Source organism: Dicentrarchus labrax, unplaced genomic scaffold, assembly GCF_905237075.1.
Source record: "Dicentrarchus labrax unplaced genomic scaffold, dlabrax2021, whole genome shotgun sequence".
Classification (NCBI taxonomy): Eukaryota; Metazoa; Chordata; class Actinopteri; family Moronidae; genus Dicentrarchus; species Dicentrarchus labrax.
In genome coordinates, this window is record NW_026136712.1 from 22,173,699 (window position 1) to 22,195,664 (window position 21,966).

Below are 21,966 nucleotides of genomic sequence, written 5' to 3' on the forward strand. Positions count from 1 at the left end.
GTCACTCACCGAGAATTTAATAGGACAACGAGAGGGCAGGGTGAGGGGACAGGAGGTGAGAAGAGGCAATAAAACAGAAATCTCCAGAGGGAGACTAGAAAAAGAGGGAAAGCAGAAGACAAGGGGAGAAGATGAAAGACTTAAATAATGTGTAAGTTCTGACATCTAGTGGTGACAGACAAAAATCACAGTACAGGAAATCCTGAAACTGTTTTTCTCCAGATGCACTTGTGTTCTAAAGAAATGCAATGATCAAAATCTCTCTCCAGAGACACTCACATGTAAAGGGAGAAGCCAGGTCGGTGACATGGTGTTTATAAAAAAGAACAATGGAAGCAAAGAGTGGGAAATGTAGGAATGTGTATGGAGGGAGAACAGATGTCCAGCAGACTGTGCGGAGGTTCAGGAGAGATTCCAGGAATATCAAAGGTCTCTCTGTCGTAATGAAAGTGAAGGTTTTTTTCTTCTTTGAATGAATAAATACTCTCCAGTTCTGATATAAGTGATGCTAGCAGCATCTAGGCTCACACATTGATGGATTCAGGCTTGAAATGTAATGTGTCCAAAGTAACCAAGCTCATGATTGCATGATTAACCACCATTATCTACAATAGCCTACTATCGATAAAGGCAGAAATATTACTTGAAATACTCAAATTGCTGCTCTTGCCCCTCGTCTATTTGTTCTTGCACTCCTAGATGCAAATAAACAAGGTGTCACTATAGCCAGTGATAGTCACAAGGTTGTATGTACGCAGATGATGTTATTTTTTTCCTGACCCAGCCAAAACAATCGAGGGAGTCTTACTATGGAGACCTCGAAGTCCTGAAAGATCATAATTCTCTGTGTACAAGATGAAGAACTTCAGAACCATCCAGAGATTCATATCTTGTGAGCATAAAATAAAGAAAAATATTATCTTTTGGTACTTTAGGGGCTCCGTAATATACAAACAAATCAAAGCCCCCCCTTCTCCTCTCATCATCATCTCCAAAAGAGTGAGTTGATTGGGGTGGTAAGTCATTTGGCTTCCGTCCTCTCTGTCTTTGCCAGAGTTGATCCTACAGCTGCTATCTGCCGAATGTCAAAGGCCTAATTGTTTTTAAAGACGGCACTGCCAGCACTGATGCCAGCCCCTGTGCCAGTCTATTCTTCAAAACTGTATGATGCCTCAACACTCCAGGTGCCACCTCCAAACTCTGCCAGGTTCTCAACAACCAGCGCCTGCTCAGGGAGCTTTTGCATCCTTGTGAAACACTCAGATCTGTTCTTCATTGTGATAATATTGAACCCCTCATGGTACAGTAACTTCAGTGTATTGGCTGGCTGGACGGCCGATGTTGGCTCAGGGGCCACAGCATGCCACGCAGGGATTTCAGCCAGGCTTAGAGCTCCGCAGTAACAGGTTTTTGAGGTTTGAAGAAGCAAGGCTTGGTGCCAAGATGACCTGACTGCCCTGAAGAAACGGACAGCCATAGCAGGGTGCATGTCAACAAGCACTGGGATCATTTCAGGTCCTGTGGCAAATGGCAAAGACCAGCCATTCAGCTCTGGTGTCCCCATCTCTCCCTGAAAACAAGGAGACACATTTTTTTATTCAAAAACAGTGCAAAGCCTGTTTTGTTTTGATTGTGTTACAAATCTTTCAGAGGACACAGAGATTGTAATAGAGGCCAATTTGAGGATCAATACAATTACTTAATGCCTAACAGAGCTGGCTCAAAATGTATGTTGTGATGTGGTTGTAGATCCATTCATAACTCAGTAGTAACATTCAGCGCAGCAGGTGGTCCAGTTACTTGACTTGAGTTGACTCAGCTTAACTGCCAGATTTTTGTGTTCAACTTGAAATATTTTCAATTCATACAAATCTTAGCATCGTAGCTTCAGGTTGGAACCATTTAGAGCATTTTCGTCCATCACATTTGTTTGAATGCATATCAATTCCAATGAAATTTCTGTTATTATTTCCAGTAAAATGAGGGATGTGCAGCAGGTGTAATTCTATGCTCATGTTTTTTATCTTGCGTAACATCAGTAAAATGTTTGGTGACAACATCTTTAATTTGTTTGCCACAACATCCAATCCATTGCATGATTAAAGTCTGGACTCGATAAGAGACGGTAGTCTTGGTTAAAGTCCCCCTCCACTCAAAGATACGTTTTTATGCCTCGACACCGGCGATAGCTGTGACAACCCCAGGTTCGCAGAGTTCTTGTGATGAATGTCATTAAAGGGATGACAGCTGCTTCTTGTCTCTCATTCTGTTTTATTCTCTATAAGAATTATTTTTTACATAGTAATCAAGTTTATGTTCCTTGGAATTCTACATATGTATCATCAATATAGTGATAACTTCAATTTCGCCAAAAAAATCAGTTTATAGCTTTTTATTTTTTTATTCAAAGTTCACTACATAAATCATAGATGAGACTGGGCAGACATGGATGTAAACTGCAACTTGATGGGTTGGTAAAGTCTTTATAACTGCAGGGCAGTAATTCTAGTTCTTCTTGTTCCTATAATTTATGTTTGAGCTTCACTGTGGCAGAAAGATATATGAGCACAGTTTGTCACTAGAAGGATGTTTTCACATTCATCTGCTGAAAGTTTCTCTGTGATCCCTGAAAGTGTGGTTTTAAGGAGCAGGAACCTACAAGCATCATTTGGAAGGTCAACCTGGTCCAGTATGCAACCTTACACAAGTGTGATGTAGAAACACCAGTGCAAAGACTTGAAGCGGGAAACAACTTGTGTCCAGCAGGAAAACTTCAGAAATGAAAATAATTAGCATATTCATCGATTCTGTAATTTTAATAAATGAGTGCATGACTTTTTAAGGATTTTAATATGGAAACTATACTTTTGTTAGCAGTAAACAAACATTTTAGACACACATTATGGTTCCAAGCAGACTATTAGTACATATGTCTTAATATGTGTCTGGAGGGGATCTTTAAATATTGAAAGAATCAACAATAACTTGAGACATAAGGCACAACCTTGTGTACATAACATTCAACCTAAACCACAGTTTTCCATAACCTTAACTAAAGTGCTTTTGTTGCCTAAACATCACCACAAGCAGGACTCACGACTTTGTTTACCTCAAAACATAACTGGCAAAAGAAGTAGTATATGTGTTAGACATTAGTACGATTCCTAGTGAGTGATGAGAGAAGTGAGCTCCACCTATTGTGTGACTCATGTAAGAAAAACCAGGAAACACAGCTTGTTAAGTTTCCTTACAGACAGTGAACACAGAAACAAGATTCACCTTCACACTAACACCAGACTTCCACTGACTAAGCAGAGCTACAGGAAGGAATGCTAGGAATACTGGAAAATCTGGAATACTGTCACTTACACCAGCAACTGACACCACAAAAGGAATAACTGTTTTAGAAAAGAAAATCCAGGCTTAAAGTGTCTGCCTGCTGTGGTTTCAGCTCCACTCAGAGGAAAATGGCTTCTGGGTCAGAGGAGGACTTCTGCTGCCCTGCCTGCCATGATATCTTTAAAGACCCTGTCCTCCTGTCATGTAGCCACAGCTTCTGTAAAGCCTGTCTGCAGAGCTGGTGGAATGGGAAACAACTCAACGAGTGTCCAGTCTGTCGGGCTGTGTCTCAGTGGAGAGATCCGCCTCGTAACTTGGCGTTAAAGAACCTGTGTGAGGCCTTTTTACGAGAGAGAGGTCAGACAGCCTCATCGGGGTCTGTGGACCTCTGCCGTCTGCACTCTGAGAAACTCAAACTCTTCTGTCTGGACCATCAGCAGCCAGCGTGCGTTGTGTGTCGAGATGCGAAAATACACTCTGACCACAGGTTCAGACCCATCAAGGAAGCTGCGCAGGATCACAGAGACGAGCTCCAGAAATCACTGAAACCCTTAAAGGACAAGCTGAAGGTTTTTAATGACGTGAAAGTGAACTTTAATCAAACAGCAGAACACATGAAGGTCCAGGCCCGACACATAGAGAGGCAGATTAAGGAGCAGTTTAAGAAGCTTCACCAGTTTCTAGAAGAGGAAGAGGAGGTCAGGCTGGCTGCACTGAGGGAGGAAGAGGAGCATAAGAGTCAGATGATGAAGGAGAAGATGGGGGCTCTGAGCAGAGAGATAGCAGCTCTTTCAGACACAGTCAGAGCCACAGAGGAGAAGCTGAGAGCTGACGACGTCTCATTCCTGAACAACTACAAGGCTGCAGTGCAAAGAGTCCGGCAGCGCCCCCTGCTGGAGGATCCAGAGCTGCTCTCTGGGGCTCTGATAGACGAGGCCAAACACCTGGGCAACCTGACCTTCAACATCTGGAGCAAGATGAAGGACGTGGTCTCCTACAGTCCTGTGATTCTGGACCCAAACACTGCCAATGCAGAGCTCATTCTGTCTGAAGATCTGACCAGTGTCAGACACGGAAAGAGACAGCAGCTTCCCGAAAACCCAGAGAGGTTTGAGTACTGGGATTCTGTCCTGGGTTTAGGATTTAACTCAGGGACTCACAGCTGGGAGGTCGAGGTTGGAGACAACAAAGACTGGGAACTGGGGGTGTTAACAGAGTCTGTTTGTAGGCAGGGATTTGTGGGGTCTACAGTATGGAGTGTAGACTTCAGCAGTGTTGGATACAGAGCGTTCTCCCCAACAAACAAATACACCGATGTCGCAGTCAGAGAGAAGCTCCAGAGGATCAGAGTTCATCTGGACTGGGATGAAGGAAAGCTGACATTTTCTGATCCTGACACTAATACACACATACACACCTTCACACACACGTTCACTGAGAAATTGTGCCCATTCCTTTGCACCAGGAATGCCCTCCCACTGAAAATACTGCCTGTAAAGGTCTCTGTAACAGCAGATGGTTAGAAAGCAGTTAGACTTCAAGATGAAAATGATTGTTAGATATCATGCAACTTTTATTTCTAATGTTTTTCAGCTTCTAAGATCACAGTTATGCATCAAGTATGTGAGGATATATATGGTTAATAACAGGAAATGATGTGTTTCCATACTGCAGTATACAAAGTCTCTGCATATTCATCGAACACAGACTAAAGTTTTGCTTTTAGAGTCAAATGAGAGCCATAATGCTTTGTGCCTTGTTGTTTCCTTAGAAACTGGTCAGGGGACATTTTTTACATGTACATGTGCAATGAGGGCGTAGCAGCCACCCACACTGTAAAGTTGAAATCCATTTTTTTTAAGGTAGCTAAATCTTCCATCATTAATGGCCAAACACACCTGTTAGTATAATAGTATAAAACAGTTCAACAGCACCACAAACTAACAGCTTCCAAAGATACTTCTGAAACATTTCATTTTCTGTATGATTTATTTGCTGCTTATGAAATGATTTCTAGTTTGGGTAAAATTGTTGTTATTTAATCTCCCTCCATGTCTTCTTTAGTGCTTCAATTGTATGTACCGTATGTATTTGATCAGTTATTGGCAGTTGATTTGCCTCCGGTGTTCCTGATGTGATTTTTACTGTTTTTATTGTTAGTGGTTGTAGCCCGTGGCTCCAGTATAATAATGTTGTTGTTGCACATTGTAAGAGTAATGCCAGATGAAGTTCGGATTGTTTTTTTTCAATAAACTTTCCACAGTGAAACATTTTTTTTCATGAACTTTGTTGAGTTTAATTAATTAATTAATTTTCCATTTTTTTCTCTCCAGGAGCTGCAGCATTATGTATGACGTATTCACTGGTAGTCAGTTGAAATGTAGCTTTTCACGAGTTTAATGGTTGCACCTGAACGCGGCATTTATAACGATAAGATTGATGAAGCCACTAGTGTGAAGGTAGAAATAATACATATGAGCAATTCCGGTTGTAATGTTTAAAAACTGAAGCAAGGCAAAAAACCACCCCGCCAAAAACATAACAAAACAACTTATTGATGTGAAATTGAATTACACGTACACGAATGGGTCTATATTAAATCAACAATTTGCGAAAGTTATTTTTTTTTATACATAAATAAGTCTATCCCAAGTAGTTTTACCTAAATTGTTATTTCAGTACGGGCACTTTATGCTTTTACTTTGAAGGACAGCTTCCGGCCACACTCTGCTTCCTCCGGTTAGCTTGACGCAGCGGGGGAGTCCAATGGAAGCCTTCGTCGCAACCCGGAGGAAACAATCGAGTCCGATTTAGATTGAAAACAGGAGCCGATCCCGTTAGATGGCGTTATAAAGTGTGTCTGTTCTCAACCGTCCGGGTCTGCGGTACTCTCCGTTGTGGTTCGATCCCGCTGATTTGCCTCTGAGGGCGTCTGTTCGGCCTTGTTTATATACTGTGCAGGGCAGCTGGGAGAGCCAGGGGAAGCAGGCCCGCCGGTCCTGTGCGAGGTTCGGGTCCGGAGAGTGTTTGTGCGGATCGGCCCTTCAGCTCACCAAGTACGTGGACTCACGGATAACAGCCAGTGTTCGTGTACCGGCTAGAAAGCGGCGCCACGCTCGGTTCTTGTGACCCGGTTGTGGCCCAGCACGATGTCGGTTTGTAGTTATTGTTAGCGGTTAGCTTCGAGCTAACTGCTGCAGTGACGGCTCCTGTCTGCTAATGCTAATGCTAACGGCTAACGGCTAAAACGGGAGCTAACGTTAATGGTAACTTCGTCACGTTTGTGCGTAACAGACAATCTGGCCTCGTAATAACACTGATGTAATGGCCCTGTTCGTGTGTGTGTGTGTGTGTGTGTGTGTGTGTGTGTGTGTGTGTGTGGGGGGGTGTGCGTGTAACTTAGCGCCATTAGCATGCTAACGTTGTTTTGTCGGACCAGCTGGCTGAGAAGTGCTCGAGCTGTTAGTCTGCATGCGTTATGATTCAAACAGGTTTTATTATTATTAATTATTAATTATTATTATTATTAAATAATCCCTGCTGATCAGAATATTAAAAGGCCGAGCTCATGTGGGCTGAAAACAATATAAATGTGTGATTGTGTAAGAAGTTAAAGAGAAGAGGACTGACACTGGATACTGACTGTACACTTAAAGGAACTGTATATATATATATATATATATATTGATTAATAATTATTGTGTGTTAAAGGTTAAAGTGTTCTTACAGACTCTTTAATGGTTCTTTCTGTTTCCGTATCCTCTCAGAGAATATGACCCAGATGCAACAATGACATCCAGATTCGGTAAAACCTACAGCCGCAAGGGAGGAGAGGGCACGTCCAAGTTCGACGAGGTTCTGTCCACCAAGAGAGGCACCCTTAGTACCAAATGGGGTGACACCACCTACAAGGCCAAGGTGGGCTCCAAGCGCGCCGGCGCTCCCAAGAACGACTCTGTCCTGGGGGTTTACAAGAGGCCCCGTCCGTCCGGAGACGGCTTGGAGGATCCGTTTGGATTCGACAGCGACGAGGAATCCAAGCCCGTGTCATCTCGCAGCGGCAACAAGTCGTCGCCCGCCAAGCCGGCCTCAGCAGAGCCTCCCCAAGCGGAAAGGCCGGGCATTTCTTTGGATGCGGGGAGCAGGTCCAGCCTCCAGGGGGGATCCCACGCTTTGGCGTCCGCTAGAGGGGCATCATGGCTGGCCAACGACCCGCCCCGAGTGCTGGAGGACACGGCTCGGTTCTTCAACAGCAGCAGTGCTAGCATAGGTAATACACAGAATCTGACACCTTTAAGGCTGGGTAGTTCTGGACTAGGATCCGCCTTTATTCATGATTGATGACGTACTGATTCATGTAATTGTTTAATGTATAAAATGTTACATGAATTATAGATACCCACTGATATAAAAACCCACAGATATTCACTTTAGTTATACAGAAACAGCGTCGTTACGATCTATCGATTGCTGTTTAAAGCTCATAACTCCAGACTTCTTTTAGAAATAATAACTGTTTATGTATTTATGATATCAGAATGAAACATGAATTTTAGTGCTGCCACACTGGGTGATTGTCGAAGGGGCGGAAAAATGGGCAGTTTTTTTACGTTTGTTTTTGAATGTCTTCTGATATAATGGCGACAATAAAACGTCTCATTGAAGCTGTTGACTAAACAGAAGCCGACTCGGAGCGGCTTTAGTCGGGTGTGAAAACATTTAGCCTCTCTGAACTTTTGTATCCATCAAAATGGAAACGCGTCTGGCCAGGATGAGACCTGATCTTCATTCAAAAGGGACTGGAAACAAACTTAGATGCACAGATACGATGGCAATCTGTTGGTATCCTGAGGCTCATGGTAACCGCACACGTTACTTTTGGCGCAAAACAAAAATACCATGCGGGGAATACTCATTGTTAATCTTGCAACTGAGCCCTCAGATGATGAAGGGTATAGATATACGTCACAATACCTCTCCAGTTTTCACTCCAGTTTTTGATCAGATGATTTCACTTTTGACCGAGCGGCGTCGGAGAAATCAGTTTGATTGTTTTCCTCTCACAGCCGGCCGTCGTCGGTGTGTCGTCGCTTTTCAGCTCGACTTGCCCTCGGTTTTCCGTGACCGCTGCTGGCCACCTGCCAGAGACGCGAGCCACTCCAACTGACTCTGAACAACAAGCTGTGCCTCAGTGAGCACTGCGGCTCAGAGTGACGTTTTCCACAGCGTTAGAACACTGAGCCATATTGAAGGGAAGCCAGCGCGACACCGAAGTTCATCTGAAACGCTGCCATCAACAGCCGCGTTATCTGCTTACTAAGGCTGGCTGTTGACTCAGTAAATATGACAAAATCCTTGACCAAATACCTCTTTAGATAAAGTATGACGATATTATAGAGCTGCTACTTTCAGATTGATGTTTACATTCAAGAATATTTTGAGGCATTTTTTTCTTTTAAACTATTTATTATATATTATAGATATTATATTCTAACGGTGTGGGAAGTGACAGCAGCATATAAAGCTCCTATACAGCTCTGTCAGACTTTTATTAAATCCACATAAAAGATAACTAAGAGTACTTTTATTGAGCAAGAAGTTTATTTATTTGTAAGTCATTGTAGACTGACTGAGTTTCAGAAGTTCCTGCATTAATGGCTGATGCTTTGCTCCTCGTACGCCAGCCTCATTGTCGCAGCTGTTTCCTGATACGCAGTGTTGTGATTGAGAGAGAAACACAGAACAAACCGAAGCCAGCAGTGTTAGTTAATGATACGCCGACATGCTTCAGCGGAGCCACGCTGAGTGAAAACAGTTGTTTCCCCTCGATTTCAGTGACATTTCTCAGGTGGACAGTGGCTCGTTTGTCCTGCGGCTGGTTTTAAAAGTGCTTTTTTAAATTTCCCGATGGGTCTGAAGAGAGACTATCCAGCTCCAACAGTCACAGCCTGGCACACTTGGCTAAGAAACCCTCATTAAATGGTCCCCTACTGTATTCAGATCAGTGTTGATGTGATGGAGAGAAATTCAGCCTTAAAGCGAACTGTAGTTTAATCTGGGTTCAGGTTTTTTGTAGTGGGCATTCGACAGTGTTTGTTATTTAAATGATGGATCAAACTATAACGGAAGCATTGAATAGCTGATTGTGATATGATCATCATCACACACACTTGCATATACGAGCTGGGACACACCCTGACATCAGGTCTCATCTTGTTCCCAAAGCCCAGGCACACAAACTGTCATCTTTACAGGTTCCCAAAGTGTCACCCCTCCAGACAAAGGGGAAGAAGGTTTATTTATTGAATTATTTGAATATGTTATGGTTGGATTTTCTAAAAGTTTTAAATCACTTATTTTCTGAGCTTTTTTGCTCAATATCTCGAGCAGTACAGCTAGTTTCCAGACAGACGGGCCTCGATGTTAGCCTGTGTGAGTGTCACCCAGGCCAGCACCTGCTCTGCCATCTGAACAATCTGAAGAAGAACTGAAAGTCTCTTGCTCACTGCACATTTTGCAATAGTGTCAACATTGCACATTATTAAAAGGGAAAAAATCAAGCCCAGGCCATTTGGTTTCTCAAAAACAATAAGAGCTTATCTGATATTCTGCAGTGAGTGTGTGATGTCTGCATGTGCAAATGGAATGAATGAGGTTCTTCCCTTTTGTAACCTCTTTCCTGTGGAGGTTTGTTGTTGTTGTGGGTTCACAGAGGAGTCACATATACTTCATTTGGAAGGTGTACATTTTGTCGTTTGCTCATATTTTCAATGATCTTCCCCGTTGTCTGTGGAGTATATGTAGGATTGGATCCTCAATGTGGAGGCTTATCAGTCCTCGTCTAACTCATCACAAACCCCCCACTACAGCTAGTGTGTCCTTGAGCAAGGCCTGAAAACCTCCTCCACTTGTCGCTGTCCTCTCTGGATATGAGCGTTGTCTAAAAGCCTGACATCCTGTACAAAGACTGATCAGGCTTCACCATGTTAGACTTCCTAAAATCCGAACAGAGCTCATTTTGTAAAAGATCAAAGGGACCCCCAAACCCTGAGACACCTTTTGGTGCCATCCAGACCAAAAAGACTTACAGGTCTTTTATGTCCCGTCCCAGCTAATCACTGTTCTTGAGTAATCAACTTTATGCATTTATCTATAAAAAGTAGTTGGCACAAACGGGGTACATGCCCTCGATCACGGTGGCAACGAGTGGCGACGTGGTCTACGTTCTAGTTTTTGCTTCACTCACGCTCCGGCGCCTTCCAAAGAAGCCAATGCTCTTTTTTACAGAGCAGATACAGATATTCTTTGATGTTGCACTGTGAAGCAATTTCCTGTCTTTTCACAGAGTAACGAGTCCGGTATTGTCACCCGTTTGTTATCTGTGAAGGCAGAAATTGCCACGGGCGCTAATAACCAGAGTGTGCGTAGACCCTTTTTTGATTTTTGTTGAAGAAAAACCCAACTGGCAAATGAGCGTTTGTCGTGAAGCTCGGTAGCTCCTCCAGCTGTGTTTGTGTGTGACCTGTTTTCAGTGTGAAAAGGTGCTTTTTGAAATGGTGCAATCATTTTGTGCACCACAGTGTTGTTTCATTGTTGTACCAAATAGAATTCTGGAGGTTGCACCGTTTAGTGTGAATGCATTTGGCTGGTTCAGAAAACTTGGACTAGAAAACTTTATATGTTGGAAAACTGTGGCCAGATGTTTGCAGCCTTGAAGGAAAAGTCTCAGTAAACACATTGTAAAATTATTAATTACGTTTGCCCCAAATTGAACAGCACCCATGATAATTCTGCTTATAAACTCCCTCTTGATTACTGCATCCTTCTGTTCAGATCAGTTACTGTCAAGTTTAGAGAATACAGCACTGCACCACCACTCATTGTTGACATCAGTGCTGAAACAATCTCTGGTTCCAGCTTCTCAAATGTGATTGTTGACTAGAGATGTTCCGATACTCTTTCCTTCCTGAATCTGATTCCAATACCTGAACTTTGTGTATTGACCGATACAAGTGTGTTAGGGTTTGCTGGGAAGTAGCAGGGTTCTGGTTTGGGTCTAGTACATTATGTCGGTCTAGACTGGTGCACAGACCTACCTACTCGCTGATTCCCGAGGCCCTTCCAATACTAGTATCCGAACAACTTTTATATCATAATCAAAAAATACTATACAAACAAATTGAAAATGAAAATAATGAAAATAAGTTTAAAAATATGATCCTGTGGGTTTGTTTTTTAATCTCTTGAATTTGAAAGAACTTTTATTGTTGTAGTTTTAGTGGTCTGTTAGTTTGGTTGGGTTTTTTTTTCTTTCCCAGATAAATGAGACATTTGCTTTGACTCTCAGGTTAATATATTTTTTAACCTGCCCTAACTATATTTCATACTGATTGTTATACCAACAACTGATGCCACCAGTTTATATTTGATTCTCACCTTCCTCTTCCACAGGGAAGTCCCAGCCGAGTTCCTTGTTGCCAGACAACCAGCACAGCTACTCGTGGTACCAAAACGCTTCTGAAAGCGACAAGAAGCCCCTGGCGCAGACCACCACCCTGAAGACAGGGTCCAAGGCAGAGTCCTCCTACGACTCCTGGGATGCCATCATGGGTCTCCGTCCACCCTCGCCCAGCCAGGAACCTCGCAACCCCGCCCCCACGCTCTCTTGGGCTACGGCGGGCGTCACCATGGGCAGCTGTGACGTAGGGCAGACCCGGCGTGAGAAGGCCCCCTCTCCTCCACGGCTCCAGAGCCCAAGCGAGAGCGAGGACTTTGGGGGTGACTCGGACTTCCTCGTCGAGACGTCAGACTACTCCCAGACATCCTCCTCCTCATCACTTATAAGAAACACTAACTGTCGGACGTACAGGAGGCCTACCAAACACGGCTCTGGCAAAGCCTCGGACTCCAGCAGCTTTGCGAGCGCTGCTTTTGACACAGATCTTCCCAAAACCTCATCTGATGGCAGTAATAAGACGACAGGTGGAGGGGGACGAGGCAGGACGAGGGACTACACAGTGCTGCACCCCTCTTCCATATCGATGTGTAACGTCACCATCCAGGGCAGAGGAGTGGAAGAGTTTAGTAGTGATGCAGCACCGTCTAGTGGTAGCAGTAGTGCCGGGTCTGGCAGTACGACAGAGCTCGGAGAGGCGGGATGGCAGCGGAAGAAGACGGAACAACAAAACACAAGGTAGAACTTCTTCTTGAGCTGTTCTAAAGATCTTGTGATTTGTTTGAAAGTTCAAGTACAGCGACTAAATGGACCTCGTCACTGAGATGTTTCCAACCGTTTAAGGCTGAGATAATTTATTTCTTTCTCTTAATCTATTCCAACTTCAGCTGGAAGTTCTGAAAATACCAAGTATTGATACTTTTGACAATCTTAGTCTGAATATTTTACTCAGTGGAAACATCTTATAGCTTTTATAAACTGCTGGAACAAACTGAGAATATAAAGGTGTATGTTAGTTTCAGATATTGTGGTATGAGAGAATTTAAGCTACTCAAGGGAAACAAATAGTGGGAATCTATCATGGTGTAGTAGATTAAACCAGATTTAGTTCCTCTCTGGGTAAAGCAGTGATCGCACAAGAAATTCAGCGTTCCTTGCTGTCTGATTTCAGAACTTCCCCCCAAATATTGTCTGAATGAGTTCACTAAAATTAGAAAAGCAAATTGCTTGAACAGATTGGGTATGAAGGTATGTGTGAAGGTATCTGTCTGTCACAGACTCAGGGACAGTTACTGTTCTGCTCAACGTACTTTTTGGAGCTTTTCATTTCACATCTTTTACATATTTTCATCTTTCAGTACAAGGTTCTGGGTTCAACCAGTATTTCAATTTGGTCTCGTTTTGCCAAGGACAATAAATGCTCAGTAATTTTATTACTGCTAGTAACTTATTAATTAAATGTTGGACACATTTTACTGAGGCCTGAAGTTAGAAACTAAGAAATGCACTGGACGGGTGTAAAGACTCGCTGAAAACTGATTCATATTTTGGTTTCGTTTTGAAATTCATGAACAAAGCTTGTCTTTTTCAAGACTGTAGGATGTAAACCGTGTTTTCTCCGATGTGTGTGCGTGTCCTCGCCTCAGGTTCAGGCCGACCCAGACCAAGTCAAAGAAGGACAGCAAGCTGGAGCTGTTTGGTTTCGAAGACGCGGACGCCCATCAGGAGGACACCAGCGCAACAGACAACGCAGACGGCGGATCCAGTTACAAAATCAAATACTTTGGATTTGATGACATGAGCGACAGCGACGGCACCGACGATGACGACGAATACGGCTCTTCAGAGAGGCGGAGGGCCAAGAAGGCTGCCGTCGCCATGGGAACCCCGATGGTTACAGTGGAGGAAATACCGGAAGATGAGCCGGAAGATGAGATAGAAGATGAGCCACCAGATCCCTTCGAGAGGCTGGAGATTGAAGAAAGACCGGCACCCAAGGAGAACAAGAAACACTTTGCGAGACAGGAGAGCCGAAAACGAACAGGTCAAAAACACAAACACACACTCTCTGTTCCCTTTCTGTGGTAAATGTTTCTGCATTGCTGGATAATGAACAGTCTTAGACAGAACTAGTATAACCAGGCTGCATTTCTGATTCTAGAGAAGACTAAAGGTCATGTGCTTTGTGTAATGCTGATATGTAAACACCGGGCGCCCACATCACCACTAACATACTGTACTGTTTTTACCCCCATAAAAGCGTACACTATGAACCCATACTCCCACACACAGAGCACGATGCCCTGACAGCACTAACAAACCGTATTTCCTTCTCCGTCTCATCAGAACAACAATCCCAGTGTAATAAAGATTTCTATTCTTCCCGACTGACTATGTTTTGTTCGCAGAAGTCCTGGACTTCTCCGAGGACGGACTCAGAGTGGTGGCCGGGGCTACCAGGAGGCAAACTCAGAGCAAAGCTACTGAGAAGAACCCTGACTCCTTCCGGAGGATCTTCAGCGCACACAAGAAGGTCAGATACAACACCCATGTTCACACAGCCAGGTTGGGTGGCTGATATTTCATGTTACACCCTCTGAAGCGCTGTTAAAAACGCTCCCAGACTCAGACTGCCACTTGTTAGAATCCCTGGATCTGCTATGAATATATGAGACAGGATATTAAAAGACACAAATAATGAGATTGTCATTATTCTGCTGAATACTGCCATACTTTATACATTATATGTATAATTTAAAGGGTATGGCTGATGTTGCATATAATCAGTGTGATATAAATCCCATGAAAAGAGCCAAACGAACAATCAATTAATCCTACTAACATTTATTGTCTGAAGCCTTGTCTTCTTCCTCTGTGCTATAGAGCTCCATTGTCACATTGTTCTTTCATTACAATGTACACTCGCTGTATTTTTACTCAGTCCTGACTCTAAACCGTCCTTCTGCCCCAAATACTCACTAGAACACTGAATGTGGATTAATCTGCGAGTCTGAGAAATATTCCATCAATGTACTGTTTCTTCATGTTTGGGGAATCAGAAAGTATTGACGGACAGCCTAAAACGTTGTTGGGCTGTGTCAAGGGTTTTGTTGACAATTAGGGAAATAAAGAATAACTTCAGACAGATCTTTTTAGAAATGTTTGCATGCAAAAGCAACATGAGATGTTATTGCTCATTATATTGCCAGGTTTAAACACACTTAACAAGTTGGTATTTACAGAGTTGAAACATACAAATCTCAAAGGTTCAATTGGATCAAACTTGAAACAGTCTAGAAAATACTTATTTTTAACAGTTTTGATTTTTAAGGTTAGGAATATGCTTATTAAGAAATGCTTTCCAACATAATATTAATATTTGTTGGGATAATTGGGAATGATCTTTTAGTATGGCGGTACATCTGTGTGAAGCACTCCGATGAAATGTCTTAATCCCTAACTGTAAAACCTCCCCTCGTTACATTTCAAAAAAAGATCAGTGTGTACCTGTGGGGACCGGACCGTCCGCCTACACCCAGTATGACTCAGCAGCGAGTGTGAGTGCGTGTGGGCAGAGCAGAGGAGTCGGCTCTGGTTTATTCATGGCTGGGTGAGAGGAGGGATTGAGTCGTCTTTTGAACATCTCTGGACTGCTTCTCTTTTATTTATCAGCGTGCTAATGGCCCGTCGCTCCCCGGCTCTCAGCCTGGGCTGACTGGATATCAGACTCTGTTGATTTCATAAGAGCCCGGAGCCTTTTTATAGTAGAGACAGATCAATGTCATCAATCCAGACCGGCAGAAACTTAAGTAACTCATATTTAGTGCATACGAATTGTCAGCGTTTCCTACTTGAAGCTATATTTAACTCTCACATTAATCGTGCTGCAACTAAAGCATTACATCAGGTAATACTGCTGTTAATCAGATCTCAGTGCAGTTTCAGTAGTTTGCTGTGTTTGTCTTAAACTCTGCGAGGCTTCTCTTCATCACAGCTGATGGTTAAATGTGTTTTTTTTTTTTTTTTTTAAAGTTTGCTGCATTTATCAACTTTTTGGGGAAAAGTGATGCATGATTGTAGCTGAGAGACTAATTCCTTAATTTAAATTAGTTTCACTGATGGGGATTAGCTGAAACATAGTAATGTAGACGCAAGTCAGTGCCTCTGGTGTGTATACTGCAGTTTGCATATTATTTATATTTTTCTTCTCCAGTATTATTGCATAGGAAAAAATCATTTTGCAATTAAATAATCTTCGGTTTGGAGGGTTTTCATAGAATCAAAAAACTGTAAAGTTTAGGACTGTGCTAGTAACCAGAACATATTAAACCCAACATTGTATCTGTCACTGACCTGATATTAGCTGCAGTTAGCAGCAGTATATTTGGTTGGAAGTTGAGACTTAGTTGTAAATATTGAGGAGATTCCATCTTGGTCGGGGAGCAGGTGAGGCAGACCTGAAAAACAATAGTCAAGTCAAATTTTATTTATATATCCCAAAGTCACAATTTGCCTCATGGGGCTTTACAATATGTACAGCATTCAATGCCCCTCTGCCCTTAGACCCTCAAATTGGGTAAGGTTAAAGAAAAATGAACAGTGTAAAAACTGGAAGAAACCTCAGGAAGAGCCACAGAGGAGGGATCTCTTTCCCAGGACTAATAGACATACATTAAAACAAACCAACAAAATCTATATACTATATATACACATTTTGATGAGAGAAATACAGATATGTGTGGATTGTGAAACATAGACTAAGTGGTTTGTATGGATCCAGGATGATGTTGAGCGACTTCAGGTGTCGCGAAAAAGGTAGAATCACATGACCTCCTCTCAACCAATTAGTTTTGGCTTCAAGAGGAAACAATATGAAGCATTTTATAATAACATTAACAAAAAATCTGTGTGGATATCATGGATAACAATCAGGACAGTTTGATGCTTGTTCTCACCATCAGTTAACTGTTTCATTGGTTAACAGGCAGCTACTTCGGTAGCTCTGAAAAAAAAAAAAAAAAAACGGCGTTTTTGAAAAAGCAATTATTCACCTAACCACTAAAACAGAAACATTTGAACAGTTTACACAACTTTTTTTTTTCTTAAGTAGCTCCCCTGTAAGCTAACTGCAGACCCTGGCAGAGCAGAGATAACTTTGTTGTGAAGTTCTCTCTCAGCACCTGCAGGGAACTTTTCAAGAGCTGAATGTAAAGTTAATTTCCTCTGCATCTGCCCATCGCAGACCAGCTATTATAGTATTAGCAGACACATCGCCCATAGGCGCACAATAACGTACTTAATGTACTCTCTCATTCTCTCGTTCTCCAGTTTCATGCCCTGACTCTCACCATAACTTTCCTCCCTCTCAGTTTAATAATGTGCTCTCCTCTCTGTCTCCCATCACTTCCTCTTGACCACTTCGTCTTTACTTTCTACCTCCCCGAGTAACGTTCTCTACCTCACCCCCTACCTTCTTGTTCTAATATACTTTCTTTTTCTCTCTCACTCCGTCTTCAGTTAACATAATTGTGAGTGAGGGCCGAGCTGAGCTCATTATAAAAACAATAGCCCTTGGAAGTGACCGGCCTACGGAGGAGTTATCAAAACTGTGCCTCAATTACAGTAAACTGTGTCGGTGGAGCCGGAGTGCTGTTAGGGTATTCCGCGGAGGACACTGGGAGATATTAGACATTGCCATAATGACAGCGCCTAGACACACTCATCCATATTTAGGAGGTGGCGTTGGGTTTATTTGGGGAAAGTTTTTTTTTATGGGACGAGCAGTTATTAATTCCATAACAACGACCCTCTCCAAAGCTCCAGTGTGGCTCTTTTCACTGATGTACCATTAATGTGTGTTTGTCGTCCCACAAGGAAAGAGAGGAAAATATTACTTTCTCTTTGTTATTCATCTGTCCATCATGTTTGTAGGTATAACCTTTTTAATTTTTCAATACTGGTGCCCCTAAGCCAAGAAATACGGCACCAAGATGTATATTAATCAAATTTTTTTTGACACAATCCTTTCTTTGGAATGAACAAAATATGTTGAATATTGTCTACAACTCACGCAGTCACACCTAAATAAAATACAAAAAGTGTCCAAAGAATAAATGTACAGATCTGACTCATCATTCACTACTAGATTTTGGCATTTGAAAGTTTTTGATACTTCATTTTGATTCGGGCTGTGTATTGGCAAGAATGTGGTTATTATAATGCGATATATTGTGATCCAGGTGATATGGCAACTGTCATAGTATCCTGTATAACTTTTAGGACACAATGTTTCCACTCCAGAGGTTTTCCTCTCTTTCACCCCTGGTTTGTAACACTTTCTCTCCAACAGCCGCAGGATACCTTTTATAGAAATGTTTCCTCGGGTTCATTAGTGCTCCTCCAGACTGACTTTGATGTGTTTAAACGATAGAGTTCTCAGAACAGTGTTTTTGGCCATATAAAGTATAGAAAAATTCAATTATATGATCATCATCATATAATTGCTTGGTCCAAAAGCAGTTAATAAATAATTGGATTGGGGAAAAGTCATTAAAATGCCCATTCCCAAGCTTGTGTCGTCCAATGAGGAGGCATTTTGCTGTTGACGCATACCCACAATGCCAAAACAATCCATCTTATGTTTTTTCTGGGGGGGGGGCACAGCAGGATGCTTGCCCACCTTCCTCCTTCACTCTCATATCTCCCATGCTGCTTAGCGGCAGGTGGGCGGGGCGGGTGGGAGTAGGTGTCCGTCTGTGTCATTCAGATTACTGCAGGAGGCTTTAATTCGGTGTGTTGATGTTCCAGCTCATTCCCAAACTCCTCTTTTGTCTCTGCTTATTAACCCTGTGGTGCAACCCCCCCCCCACACACACACACACACACCTCCCTCAGTACTCTGCTCTACAGCCAATTCTCTTTTCTTTCTCTCTGTCCTGCCCTTCCCTCTTTTGTTTTTCATTATGAATACCCCGGCAACCACCAACCACAGGTTTGGCAAAAACATATAGAGAGGACAGAAGACGAGCCAAGGATGAAAGGATGAGGGTGGATGGTGGCGTGGGGAGGTGTATGTGTTTGTTTTAAGTGTGTGTGTGTGTGTGTGTGTGTGTATATCCTGCTGTTTGATCAGTGCTGGCGACTCTCACCAGTTTAATGTGCATCCAGTTATCATGTTTTCTCTTTTCACCTCTTTTTCTTTCTCCTTTACTGTTCCTTTTTCTCTCTGCGTCTCTCTGCCACATCAACATGTTTCAGGGAGTTGGTTCAAAGCGATGTTGCACTAGAGCACCCGCATCTTGCACCGAAACAGTGGGCGCTCACCAGACTCCATTGCCAAAACCAGTAATTTTACTAAGGAGATAATTGTGAAAAACACTTCAAACTGGACTGAAATAAAATAAATCTATTCCTGTTAGTCTTTCCAACAATCACTAACCCTGGTTAGGCCTAAATCAATTTTTAATTCACTGAGTTAAATGACAACACCAGGATACAATGACTCCACTATATCTGTACATAGCAAATAGTTTGCTGCTATTTTAATCTTTTAAATCTCATATGTATAACCTTTTCAGTGTTTCCTCTAGGATTTTTTTTAGCAGTGGGGGCAGGCCCGTCCGAACACCCCCACCCCCCCCAGTCACGTCACGTTTTACGTATGAAATAGAAGTGACACTTCGCTGCGACACAAACAAATATATTTACCGTTTTAATGTTTCCAGATGTTTGATATCAGGACGTTGAGCTGAGAACTGACAAGTTGAACGCTGTCCAATTAAAACGGACCCACCGCGGTGACGTTTTTGGTGGAGCTGTTAGTTTAATAGTCGACTTGGAAGAAAGCGAACGTTTTGACAATAAGCTCCATCAACACAACAGTATGTGGAGTTAAACTGGACAGCCCCAATAACCTCTGAATAGTTCTACTTGTTGTTAAATTGCAATGTGAGCGGCAGCCAGCGGGGGTGCATTATGTCTGCAGGATCATTTAAAAGGCAACCGTGACTACATTGTGCGTCTGCCCCATTTCTGATACCGTGGCGGCAGAAATTTAACAGCGGCGGCCCACCGCTCCAAAATCAACGTAGAGGAAACACTGCTTTTAATAGAATTACTTCAAGTGCGCCACCTTTGATGTCTCATTAGCATAATGGGCACGACTGCAGTAAAGGCAAGTAAAAACAGAAAGCAATCTACAAGGTGATTTCCTCATATCACACCCACCACCCATCACGGTCTACCAGTGTCTGGTTTTTTTTTCATGGCCAGTTGAAACATGTTTGCTTTCTGTCGCTCTTACTCGAGACATTTGTGCTTCCACTGTCAGTGAACTTATATCTGGCTTCTGTTTGTGTGTGTTCATGTTTCAGTCTCCCACCAAAGCTGTGTACAATGCCAGACACTGGACGCTGGAGAATGAAGAGGAGCCCCCTCCTCCTTTCTTCTCACGATCACAGACCGCTCCTGTAAGTGTACACACACACACACACACACACACACACACCCCCCTTTAAATCATATATTTGTTTTTATCATAAAATGTGTTTTGTTTTTTTACTCATTTCACACCAACCCTCCTTCGTCTCTGTAGGCACCAGTCTCTGCAGGAGGATCCAGTAAGGAGCCCAGCGATGCTCACAAGGACGACGGTGTTTTTAAGGCTCCTCCCCCTCCTCCAAAGGTCACCAAGTGTGTCACCCTCCCCACAGATCTCTACCAGGACACCGTCACTGCACTCAAATGCCGCAAGGAGCACAAGGAGGTACATGGAAATGTTTGACTTATCCTAAAACTGAAAATGTCTCTTATCTTCTGCCATAAACACTTGAAGAGACATTTGTCCATCCTGTGATGTCTGAAGCACTTTACTGGTGGACAACAAGGTTTATTCAAATTGAGCCTTGAGTGCGGAGTTTGTAAAGTCTCTCGGACCTTAGTTACATGTCCCTTCTCCAACATCCCTTGTCGCTCTCTACTAACTTCAATCGTATTAATAGGAAAATGTTTTCTAAAAGGTATTTTTGGACATATTCCACTCATTCACCCCTGCCCCTGTGTTTTCCAGCTGTATACAGTCGTCCAGCATGTGAAGCACTTCAATGACGTGGTGGAGTTTGGAGAGAACCAGGAGTTTACTGATGACTTTGAGTATCTGGCCACCGGTCTGAAGAGTGGACAACCTCTCAACACACGCTGCCTTAGGTAAGATCCTGGATTTCGCTTACTTAAACTTCTTCTCTAAAGTAGTTAAATTAAATATCAAGATATTATTTTCATCATTTGCTGATGCCGTGTGTGTCTGTGTGTGTTGTGTCTTCAGTGTGATCAGCCTGGCTACGCGCTGTGCCATGCCCGGCTTCAGGATGCACCTCAGGGCCAGAGGGAAGGTGGCTCAGGTCTTCAAAACACTTAATGATGCCCCGCAACACCCGGTAAGGATCAGTCAGTACAGAGGATTTCAATGTACATTCACTCTCCCCCAGATGGGAACTACAGTAGGAGAACAAAACGAACAGCAATATTAGATACATTTGGTCAAATCAAACATGACTGTTGTCATTTAGTCCTGCTTTATTGATTATTTTGTCACGGTCAACCACACACGTCTTTGCTATCGGTTTGAGGCTACTTTGCTGGTCAGAGTTCACCAAAGTTGAAATCCACACAATAACTCTTAAATACATGACCAAGCCATTTATATTGGTGGTTTAACAAAGTAAATTGTGCTTAAAAAAAACAATTATCTCTAAGATATAGTCATAAGAAAGTTCTGAAATTCTATTAAAGTGAAGTCGTTGGACAATGTCAGAACTGAATGTGATATATTGTAATGAATTTATTCTCGTCTCTGCAGAACCTGGCCCTGTGCACGGCGTCTCTGATGTACATCCTCAGTAGAGACCGATTAAACATGGATCTGGACCGGTCATGTCTGGACCTAATGATCCGGCTGCTGGAGCTGGACCAGGACGAGGACCAGGACCAAGTCCAGGACCAGGTCCAGGACCAGGTCCAGGACCAGGGTGGCAAGGCCGTGACGGACTCCACCGGCGCTCAATTCAGCGCCAGGGAAATCGCTAAGATGAAGGAGAAGATCAGGAAGCTCTGTGACACCGTGCACAACAAGCACCTGGACCTACAGAACATAACGGTACTTTGATTAAACACGA

The 21,966-nt window shown here is 42.9% G+C and overlaps 2 protein-coding genes and 1 long non-coding RNA gene across 3 annotated transcripts in view; 2 read left to right on the top strand and 1 right to left on the bottom strand.

Moving 5' to 3' along the window:
* LOC127373037 (uncharacterized) lies at positions 1–8,575 on the bottom strand. The gene is made up of 2 exons (XR_007886863.1): positions 8,314–8,575; positions 1–1,570 (listed from the first exon to the last, which is right to left on the bottom strand). It is a non-coding gene; the product is annotated as an uncharacterized LOC127373037 (long non-coding RNA).
* Positions 3,258–5,612, top strand: LOC127372996 (nuclear factor 7, brain-like). Its single transcript, XM_051417036.1, has one exon. It carries the CDS (start codon positions 3,468–3,470, stop codon positions 4,860–4,862), a length of 1,395 nt encoding a protein of 464 aa, XP_051272996.1. The 5' UTR covers positions 3,258–3,467; the 3' UTR covers positions 4,863–5,612.
* The window catches only part of waplb (WAPL cohesin release factor b), a 26,651-nt gene continuing 10,764 nt past the window's right edge, over positions 6,080–21,966 (top strand). Inside the window, exons 1-10 of the mRNA XM_051416947.1 lie at positions 6,080–6,395; positions 7,107–7,609; positions 11,791–12,532; positions 13,441–13,838; positions 14,203–14,327; positions 20,167–20,262; positions 20,388–20,558; positions 20,862–20,998; positions 21,117–21,228; positions 21,651–21,947. Coding sequence (XP_051272907.1) covers positions 7,129–7,609; positions 11,791–12,532; positions 13,441–13,838; positions 14,203–14,327; positions 20,167–20,262; positions 20,388–20,558; positions 20,862–20,998; positions 21,117–21,228; positions 21,651–21,947 — 2,559 coding nt within the window. The 5' untranslated portion in view covers positions 6,080–6,395; positions 7,107–7,128. The remainder of the gene's footprint in view (positions 6,396–7,106; positions 7,610–11,790; positions 12,533–13,440; positions 13,839–14,202; positions 14,328–20,166; positions 20,263–20,387; positions 20,559–20,861; positions 20,999–21,116; positions 21,229–21,650; positions 21,948–21,966) is intronic.